The sequence below is a fragment of the Letharia columbiana genome, assembly GCF_014066305.1.
Source record: "Letharia columbiana isolate WasteWater2 chromosome Unknown xpSc0000094_s0, whole genome shotgun sequence".
Lineage (NCBI taxonomy): Eukaryota > Fungi > Ascomycota > Lecanoromycetes > Lecanorales > Parmeliaceae > Letharia > Letharia columbiana.
Genome location: NW_023501170.1, coordinates 27835 through 39079, shown reverse-complemented (window position 1 = coordinate 39079; position 11245 = coordinate 27835). Strand labels below are relative to the sequence as shown.

Sequence of the window (11245 nt, the reverse complement as noted above, 5' to 3'; positions counted from 1 at the left end):
AATCGCGTAAATTATTTTTATAATAAGATTTTATTATAGTATAAAGTTTATAATATACTCTAATTTATATTATAATATCTATATTAATAATAACTTTAAAAATATCTCTTATAAATTATTAATTAATTATTATTCTTATAATAATTAATATATATAAAAGAATAAGATAGAGCTAAGCTTAAAAATATTAAATTTATATATATAGCTATTAGATAAGGTCAGCAAAGATTTTAAAGACGATTTTGAAGACTTATTTTTATAAAATAATATAACGCTTATCTTAAGAGCGTAAGCTAGATTTCACGATATAAACCTCGAAGTCTAATTATCGTTATATAAAACTAAGTTTATCTATAGATTAGAAATCTAATTTTTAAGACTAATCTTAAATAGATAAATATCGCGAATATTAAATAAAATAACTAGCTACGAAGTACTCGTAAAGTCTTTATATATGTTTTAAAGACTTTAAAACGTATATAAAGATTTTAATTAACTAGAGTATTATTTTAATGCTATATTCGTGAGATTACTTAAAAGCGTTAGGGTAAAATAAAAACTAACTGTATAAAGATAAGATTCAGTCTTCAAAATCTTGGCTGACCCTATCTAATTATAAATTCGAGTTCGCTACGCTCTTTAATTAGATCGGCTAAGTTATCGCGGGTAAATAAATTAGCGTTCGCAATCATCGAAATCTCGCCCTTCCACGCCTCCCCACCTCCCTTATTAAAAAAATAGGTATACGTTATTTTTAATAGTTACGAACGCTAATTTATTTACCCGCGGTATCTAATTAAAAAGCGTAGATCTATCGAATTTATAATTAACTATATATATAAATTCAAGATTTTCTAACTTAGCTCTATCTTATTCTTTTATATATATTAATTAATAATCTTAATAGTCTTAATATCTTAGTTACTATTTAAATAGTCTTTAATAAATATATTTATTATAATTAATTAATTCTAGATATCTTTATTATACTCGCTTTCTTTTCTATAGTTTATTATTATAAAAAATAGTAAGTTGAAATAATTAAAGATTCTCGAGAATTATAAAACTCTCTTTATTAATTAATAGTTTTTACTTACTTAAAATATATCTAATACTATTCTTAAATAAAGTATCTAAAAAAATAAATTTAATAATCTTAAATGCGATAATATATCTTATATTATTACTAAAATCTTACTTTATATAATTTTTTTAATAATTATAAAAATAATTAATTAATTAAATAGTAAAAAACTACTCGTCGCTATACTATACTTAGAATAATTTATTAAATATATTTAAAAATAATATTATAATTATAAAAAACTCTATAAAAATAATAATTTCTAAAATTAAAAATTTAATAAATATATAAATAAAAGACCTTTTAATCGTCTCTTCGCTATTTCTTTAAAGTATATTACTATTCTAGTTATTATTAAAGATATATTATCGTTATATAATAATTCTATAACTAATAATCGATAAATAATCGATATATAATCGATATATAATCGATATAAAACTTAATTTATACTCGTTAGAAGAATTATTCTAACTTATAATATTATATCGATTATTTAACAATTACGTAACGATTACGTAATAGTTATCGAACGATTATAAAACGATTATAGAACGATTATACGATTCTTATAGAATTATAAATAATCTATATAATAACTAAAGATAAAATTTAATTTTAAAGTTCTTTATAGGGCTGAAAATTCGCTTAGTATATATAAGCTTAAATATTAACGCTAAGAACTTAAAATTCGTTTTTTCGAATTTTAATAAAATTTTTATATTAAAAGATATATTATATAATACTACTAGTCTATTCGAGACTTAGTAAAAAAATAAAAATAAAAAATATTATTATAACGATTATAGAACGACTATAGAACGATTATAAAACTATAATCGTTATAAGTTCTAAGAAAAGAGATTTATAGTTTATAACTATTATAAATCGATTATAAATCGATTCTAGAACGATTTTTTAACTAGTATAGAATCGTTATCGTTTTATAATCGTAATACGCTAGTTCTATAACTTTATAAACGAATAGAATAGTATTATTATATTTATTATAGCTAATACTATCTCTAAAAAAAGATTATTAAATTATTATTAAGATTAAGAATAAAGATATCGTCTAGAAATTTTAAATTTAAATCTCTAAGTAGCTATAGAAATTTATCGAAATTCAATTAAAATATTATTTAATATTTAAATTTACTAAAATCGAAGTTATTAAATAACTTAAATTTAGAAATTTATAATTTCTAATAAAAATTTAAGAAGGTATTAATACTCTAAAAAATATTAGAAAAGTTAAAAAATAGATAATATATTTTAATATTAATACGATTATTTTAATTCTTACTTTCGATATAATTATTTATAATATCTCTATTAAACTTTATTAATTTCTAAGAGATATCGAAAGTCTTATTAAAACTATTCTTAAATTAAATATCTATAAGATTTCTAAAATTAAAATTCGATATTTATATTAGCTAGATAAGAATAAAATTAAAAATTTATTAATTAAAACTTTAATAATAATCGTTAAATTTATAGATTTTTATTATATAAATATTATTTAATTAAAGAATCTAAGTTAAAGAATTTTAAAAGAAAATATATATTATAATTATAGAAAATAAATTTAAGAAAATACAGTTATTAGATACTTTCGCTATTAAAAATTTAAAAATATTATTTTCTTATATAAAGCTAAAGAATTAATCTACGCGTATTATACTTAAAAATATAATATTTATATATATAAAAAGTTTAAAAAATTAGACTTTAGATCTATATATATTAATTATAAAAATTAATATAAAGCGTTTTAATTAAGCTATCTACGCTATAAAAGTATTATCTTAAAAATAATTAAGAGAAAATAAAAGTTTAAAACTCTTTATTTTAAAGATAACTCTAATTAATTATAAATAAATATTAATTAATCTTAAAATCTAAGCGATAATATAATTATATTTTAAAATATAAAATTAAATATAGTTAAGCTAAAGAGAGTTAAGAAATCTAAAAAAATCGCTATTATTCTTATTATAATAATAATAAAAAAAGTTATTATTTAATAGATTTATCTAAATATTAAAATAATAAAGTTATTATTAATCTTTATCAAGATCTTAAATATCTAAATTAAGATATCTATCGAAGTTTCTTAATAAAAAAATTATAATATAATTAGATATTATAATAATTAAAGTTATAGCGATTATAAAAGCGAATATCTCTCTATCTTTATCTATCTTTAATAATATTTTTTTACTCTTAAAGAAATTATAATAAGTAATAAAGATAGAGAAAAAAAATATAATAAGAAGCTCGCTTATATTATTAAATAAAGATCGTTATAGAAAGTAGAAGAGAAACGACGAAACGATAATACGGACACCGCTATCGATTTAAATTAAAACCTCTAATCTTATAAATCTTTAGAGATAAAATATCTTATTTAAGATTTTATTTATATTAATTTTTTAATAATATAAAGATTTATTTAAGTAGTTAAGAAGGGATATAAAAACTACGAAAACTATAAATAAAGAAAATTAAATATTTCTTATAAATAAATCTAATAAGAAGATTTTAGATTTACTCTTTTATAATAAATTAATAAAGGCCCATGAATTAAATTCATGGAGTTGGATTTTTCTAAGTCAAATGGAGTTGAATTATTCTAAGTCAAATCGAATTTTAGCCCTAGCCCAAAGTCAAATCGAACTCTGATCGCTTTCTATGCGTTTTTGACCTACTTCCACCACTACGAAATTGATGAAGGAGGTGAAAGCCCTAACCCTAAGTCAAATCGGACTCTGCTTGCTTTCTATGTGGTATTTGGCCTACTTCTATCACTACAGATCGCTGACCAATCACGTCCTTACCTGAGGAAGAAGTATCTGCTTGATAACCTTGTTCTTGATACACCTCGCCGGCCGAGTGGGTTGCCTTCTTGGTAGATCGCCTGAGGCGACAATTGACAGGCCGGCCTTGCTGATAACTCGGCTCAGGGCCACATACAATTGGCCATGGGCAAAGACCTCGGGGTATAGGCATAGGCCGACCTGCTGTAATGACTGGCCCTGGGACTTGTTAATCGTCATGCTGAAGGCCAATCGGATTGGGAATTGGATGCGTCGAAAGGGAGCATGTAGATCGTTCGAATTAGGCGGAGCTAGAGGGATGCGTGGTATGTAGTGTTGTTTATCGTTATGTTCGCCCCCAAGGATGCGGCAATCGAGTGTCTTAGATCTAATATGCTTGACTTGTAGACGTGTCCCATTACATAGACCCATACGCTGCTCCAAATTCCTCAGCAGCATTGCCACACAATCCTGTTTTAACTCCAAGTGATGGGGTGGAAGCGAGGCCGGTTCGAAGGCATTCATCATTTCAGTGGGCAGGAGGAAGCTATCTTCCTCCTTGACGACTTGATCCCTACTATTGCAAACGGTCTTGGCCCCAGGGAACTTATCAAGGACTTAACTGTTGAACCGGGCGACATTCTTGTTGAGGGTGCAAAGGATCGCCCTGGACGTGTAGAAATCAGCTGTCCGATGCGGGCCAAGGTCACTGTAAATAGTATCAATCAGCTAAGTGATAGAGTCGTCTGATAGTTACCCGGTAGACCAATCGACCGCTTCTCGTCCTCCGAAGCTTGCTGAGGTACCATTGCCCACATCTAATAGCCTCCGAGCGAATTCCTCCATGTCAGTCCGGCCTTGATCAGTTAGATTGGGGTTCCGGAGCCTCATGTTTTCTGTCAGCCTGAGGATTTGAATGTGGTTCCAAAGATAGAACGCCCTTAACGTAGCCCGAGCGATGTGACCTAACTTAGTATCCTTAATGATTGGAAGGATTTGACGGAAGTCACCGCAGAAGCATGTGACTATGCCACCAAAAGGAGTGGGGTTCTTTCGAATGTCTTGGAGCATGCGATCGACGGCCTCGATATCGTAGCGGTTTTGCATGGAGACCTCGTCCCAGAAGATGAGCTCGGTCGCCTCCAATAACTGAGCTAAATCAGACCCTATCGATACACCGCAATTGGACTGAGCAGTAGCATTAAGGGGGATCTTGAAGCGAGAATGAGCGGTAAGGCCACCTTGAAGGAGGATGGAGGCGATGCTAGATGAAGTTATAGTAATAGCTACCTTAGAGTTATTTCGTACTCTTCGCAATACGGTGTTCTGAAGTATGGTCTTGTCGGTACTTTTATAGTTATTAAGGAAGAAGAGTTAGTTATTGGAATGAGAGACCGCGTTCCAAATAGCGTCAGCTGCAGCGATTTGATCGTTATTAAGACTCGCCCACATCTGCTCCCAGGTATTAGTTCGATAGCTACGTTCTTCGCGTAGTAGTCGATTCCGACCGTCAACATGATACTGTTCGTAGTCTTGCTGGATCGCGGGTAGACCAAAGCCGTTAGTGCTCGCAAACAGTGAGGCCATACAGAAACAACGCATGCACAAGTAGATATGTAGATATATGATTGGGCATATCCAACACTGGGGCAGCTAAGAGCTTTTTGGACATCTGGACTGAGCAGATAGCCCGAAAAAGGCCCCCCAGCGCTAGAAAAACTCCCATGTCTGAGCGACATGCCCTGGAGTGAAATGAGGCTATATACAGGTGTGGGTGGGTGGGAGAAAAATGATATGGCTCTGAAAGAGACGAAATCGAATGAAGAGCCGTTGACAGGTGCAAAACAGGTGGCTATATAGCTCGTACTGGACACCTATCCCCAACCCCTTGCCGGGGTACCAACAGGGGTACCAACAAGGGTACCAACACGAACGGCTGATCCAACAGCCACCAACGCTATGGCCTCATAATGGACCCACTAACCCACAGTCCCACTGTTGCGATTAGTGCTCGCAAACAGTGAGGCCATATAGAAATAACGCATGCACAAGTAGATATGTAGATATATGATTGGGCATATCCAACACTGGGGCAGCTAAGACCTTTTTGGACATCTGGACTGAGCAGATAGCCCGAAAAAGGCCCCCCAGCGCTAGAAAACTCCCAAAACCCAAGACGTCGTCCAAAGAGGGTGAAGGTCTCGAGGAGGACTCCTGACGGTACCTACCGCAGCAAGCAGTAGGGACCGGCAGCACTAGCGCGGACGGGCTGGAAGGTGCTGGTGCCGTAGTGATGCTCTGAGTATGTGGGCTGGGTGAGTGACGATGTACAGGCGGTAGGAATCTGACTTCCAACGGCCTAGCAATTGGATCTCGTCATTGCTGAGGCCGGCGTCACGTGCTGATGTTGCAGCCCCTCTGCGGAAGGAATGGCCTGAATAATGGCCCTCAACACCAAGTGACGTCAGTACCTCGCGGAGGTTGCTGGTGACGGCTTTCCCAGCTGGAATAACGGCGCATCAGGTGGGGCTTCCCACCTGATGTGCCAATGGCTACCAATGACTGACATCAGGTGGGGCTTCCCACCTGATGTACCAATGGCTACCAATGACTGACATCAGGTGGGGCTTCCCACCTGATGTACCAATGGCTACCAATGACTGACATCAGGTGGGGCTTCCCACCTGATGTACCAATGGCTACCAATGACTGACATCAGGTGGGGCTTCCCACCTGATGTACCAATGGCTACCAATGACTGACATCAGGTGGGGCTTCCCACCTGATGTACCAATGGCTGGCATCAGGTGGGGCTTCCCACCTGATGTAAGGCTTTGACGCGCATGCGTCATCGCCCGATGCAATAGCCCAAATGGCTGGAATAGCTTGGGTATCCCAATGGCTGCGGTAGCCTGGAATATGACTGTGATAGTTGGACTGAGATATCCCCATGGCTGCGGTAGCCCAAATAGCTGAAATAATTGAGACATCTCCATGGCTGCGGTAGCCCCGATAGCTGGAGTGACCGAGATGTCCTCAGGGCTGCGATAGCCCAAATAGCTGAAATAACTGAGATATCTCCATGGCTGCGGTAGCCCCGATAGCTGGAGTGACCGAGACATCCCCAGGGCTGCGATAGCCCAAATGGCTGGAATAGCTAAGACATCTTTATGGCTGCGGTAGCCCAAATAGCTGGGATAGCTGAAATATCCCCATGGCTGCGGTAGCCTAAACAGCTGAAATAACTGAGACATCTCCATGGCTGCGATAGCTGTGATATCCCTGTGGCTGCAATAGCCCAAATGGTTGGAGTAGCTGAAACATCTCCACGGCTGCGGTAGCCCAAATAGTTGGAATAGTTGAGACATCTCCCTGGCTGCGATAGCTGAGATATCCCTGTGGCTGCGATAGCCCAAATGGCTGGAATAGCTAAAATATCCGCATGGCTGCGGTAGCCCAAATAGCTGGAATAGTTGAGACCTCTCCATGGCTGCGGTAGCCCAAATAGCTGAAGGCTGCGGTAGCCCAAATAGCTGAAATAGCTGAGACATCTCCAAAGCTGCGATAGCCCAAATAGGTGGAATAGTTGAGAGTTCTCCATGGCTGCGATAGCTGAGATATCCTTGTGGCTGTGATAGCCCAAATGGTTGGAATAGTTGAGACCTCTCCATGGCTGCGGTAGCCCAAATAGCTGAAGGCTGCGGTAGCCCAAATAGCTGAAATAGCTGAGACATCTCCAAAGCTGCGATAGCCCAAATAAGTGGAATAGTTGAGAGTTCTCCATGGCTGCGATAGCTGAGATACCCTTATGGTTGCGATAGCCTAAACAGCTGAAATAACTGAGACATCTCCATGGCTGCGGTAGCCCAAATAGCTGGGATAGCTGAAATATCCCCATGGCTGCGGTAGCCCAAGTAGCTGAAATAACTGGGACATCTTCATGATTGCGATAGCCCGATTAGCTGAAATAGCTGGGACATCTCCAAGGCTGCGGTAGCCCAAGTAGCTGAAATAACTGGGATATCTCCATGGTTGCGATAGCCCGAATAGCTGAAATGGCTGGGACTCTAAATGGCTGGGACATCTCCATGGCTGCGATAGCCCGAATAGCTGAAATGGCTGGGACATCTCCAAGGCTGCGGTAGCCCAAATAGCTGGAATAGCTGAGACATCCCCATGGCTGCGGTAGCCCAAGTAGCTGAAATAGCTGGGACATCTCCATGTCTGCGATAGCCCGAATAGCTGAAATGGCTGGGACATCTCCATGGCTGCGGTAGCCCGAATAGCTGAAATGGCTGGGACATCTCCAAGGCTGCGGTAGCCTAAATAGCTGGAATGACTGAAATATCCACATGGCTGCGGTAGCCCAAATAGCTGAAATATCCGCATGGCTGCAATAGCCCAAATAGCTGAAATATCCGCATGGCTGCAATAGCTCAAATAGCTGAAATAGCTGAAATAGCCACATGGCTGCAATAGCTCAAATAGCTGAAATAGCTGAAATAGCCACATGGCTGCAATAGCTCAAATAGCTGACATAGCTGAAATAGCCACATGGCTGCAATAGCTCAAATAGCTGAAATAGCTGAAATAGCCACATGGCTGCAATAGCTCAAATAGCTGAAATAGCTGAAATAGCCACATGGCTGCAATAGCTCAAATAGCTGACATAGCTGAAATAGCCACATGGCTGCAATAGCTCAAATAGCTGACATAGCTGAAATAGCCACATGGCTGCAATAGCTCAAATAGCTGAAATAGCTGACATGGCTGCAATAGCCCACATAGCTGAAATAGCCACATGGCTGCAATAGCTCAAATAGCTGAAATAGCTGAAATAGCCACATGGCTGCGATAGCCGAAATAGCTGAAATAGCTGAAATAGCTGAAATAGCTGAAATAGCTGCAATGATTGAAAACATCCACATGGCTGCAATAGCCCAAATAGCTGAAATAGCCACATGGCTGCAATAGCTCAAATAGCTGAAATGGCTGCACTAGCTCAAATGGCTGAAATGGCTGAAATAACTGAAAAGCAACATGGCTGCAATAGCTCAAATAGCTGAAATAACTGAAATACTCAAATAGCTGCGATGCCTGAGATAGCCGACTTAGCTGAAATGGCTACATACCATATAGCTATAATAGCTGACTATCCTTATAGCCGTATGGCTTCAGTGGCTGAAATGACTGAAATTTCAATGTAGCTGCGGTAGCTGAGGTGAACAGTTATAGGTGGAATGGCTGAAGTGTGTATCCAAATGGTAGTGGCATGGTCGCATGGCCGTACGGCTGCAAATGACTGGAATGGCTCCAATGGCTGGAATGGCTCCAATGGCTGGCATGGCTCCAATGGCTGGCATGGCTCCAATGGGTGAATAGCTGCATGATCTCTATGTGACTGCAATAGCCTCAAATAGCTGGTATGCTGGACAATTCCATATGGCTGGAAATGGCTGAGTAGCCTCATGGCCGCATGGCTGCAATAGGGCTGAAATAGGGCTGAAATATCCATGTGACGTGGCCTCAAATAGCTGGAATAGCTGAATAGCTTCATGGCCGCATGGCTGAAATAGCCGAAATATCCTTTCGCAATGACTGATAAAGAGAAAAATGATATGGCTCTGAAAGAGACGAAATCGAATGAAGAGCCGTTGACAGGTGCAAAACAGGTGGCTATATAGCTCGTACTGGACACCTATCCCCAACCCCTTGCCGGGGTACCAACAGGGGTACCAACAAGGGTACCAACACGAACGGCTGATCAAACAGCCACCAACGCTATGGCCTCATAATGGACCCACTAACCCACAGTCCCACTGTTGCGAGTAGTGAGGCTGATGTCCTTTGTAGAGCTGGTGTTGTTTTCCTCCAAGCGGATTTGAATCAAATGAAGGCAGAAGTCTTCGGTGACGGCTGCTTACATTGCGCATCGTCCGGTAGAGGGAGGGTATGGTACTGAGTCTGAAGGATACGAATAAGGGTCATCAGCTAACCTGAATAAGGACGAACATGTGTTAGTCAAGAAATGTACGCAAAGTGCGGGAGGAGAACCAAATTAATTTGCGGGTAAAAAAAGGAAAAATACGCCTAGCGCGAAAAATTTGGTGACTGAAAAAAGAACACCACACCAAAAAAAGTCGCGATGTTTCAAAACCACCGTTAGCGCGGTAATCTTCTCATTCTACAGCTTGAAGCTTCAACTCATCAAAGAAATTGCCAAGAAAAATACGCCTAGCGCGGAAAGTTTTGGTGCATGAAAAAAGAGACACCACACCAAAAAAATGTCGTGATGTTTCAATACCACCGTTAGCGCGGTAAGTTATTCATGCTGCAGCTTGAAGTATTTCTACCCGGCTAAGAAGGAATTGCCTACATACCTCAATCTATGATTATCCCGTGGACAGGGCAATGGTATCCTGGTAGAGTTGTTTCATGAACCGTGGGCCTCCTTGATAGGAGGAAGGGAGGACGATGCGTTGTTTGCCAGCCTGATCGCCTGTGGTGGCTCCACCGACGTGAGCATCGACGACTGCTTGATAGGTATCAGCCCGAATGGTCTTCTGATTCACCTTTAGCAAATGGAGTCGATTGCTTTCGACAGCCACATATGCATCGCAGACGAAATGCTGTAGCAGCCTACCGCAGTGGAGGAGGCGGTTGAACTTGCCAGGACGAATCTGCGTTATATATCTATGGGAAGTCAGCGGTCAATAAAGCAGAAGGAATGGATAGTATGGACCTATAATATGAGGCAAGCGTCACTCGTGTAGAGCCACCTCGGCCGGTAGTTCCTTTGACTCGTGGGGCGATTTCGCCATTGCTGCGTCGGTAGGCAAGAAGGCTCCCACCCAGTGCAACACCTGCATTGGGTATATTGTTATGCCATGACTGTTCGCCGAATGGGAAGATAAGGGGGTAGCGTAAGGGCTTATAGGCTGGATGCCAATATGGAACACTGAATCTCTCACTACTTCGAGCCTCTACCAAGACATCCTTAGCCTCAGGTACGCCCAGTGGGTTATCCACATCACCTTCCCAAGCGATAGCGACCTCATCTGAAGTAGGACGATTGTAGGTGCGCGGATCATGATGCCGTGGGTTCTCATGGAGTAGCTTGTAGCCCCGTACTGCTGGCAATCGAGGCCGCAAGCGAGCCCAACAGCTACCTACTACTGCTCATAAACGCGTTGGAAGGCCCTCAAAGAGAGCCCGAACGGATACGTCCTCCCCTACATACTCCTCTTAAGCCAGCGGTGGTGCCTTCTAACCCAGCGATGCTTCCTCCCAAGACGCGTCCCCTACCCGTTCTTTATCACCCTGTTTTGAAGCCTCTCAA

The 11245-nt window shown here is 38.9% G+C and overlaps 1 protein-coding gene across 1 annotated transcript; it reads right to left on the bottom strand.

The window, feature by feature from the left end:
• Window positions 1-6605: 6605 nt before the first annotated feature.
• Window positions 6606-7760, bottom strand: HO173_013245 (uncharacterized protein; the record flags this gene model as incomplete). Its single annotated transcript, XM_037315068.1, has 2 exons — window positions 6606-7692; window positions 7753-7760. 2 exons carry the CDS (start codon window positions 7758-7760, stop codon window positions 6606-6608), a joined length of 1095 nt encoding a protein of 364 aa, XP_037158044.1.
• Window positions 7761-11245: the final 3485 nt, after the last annotated feature.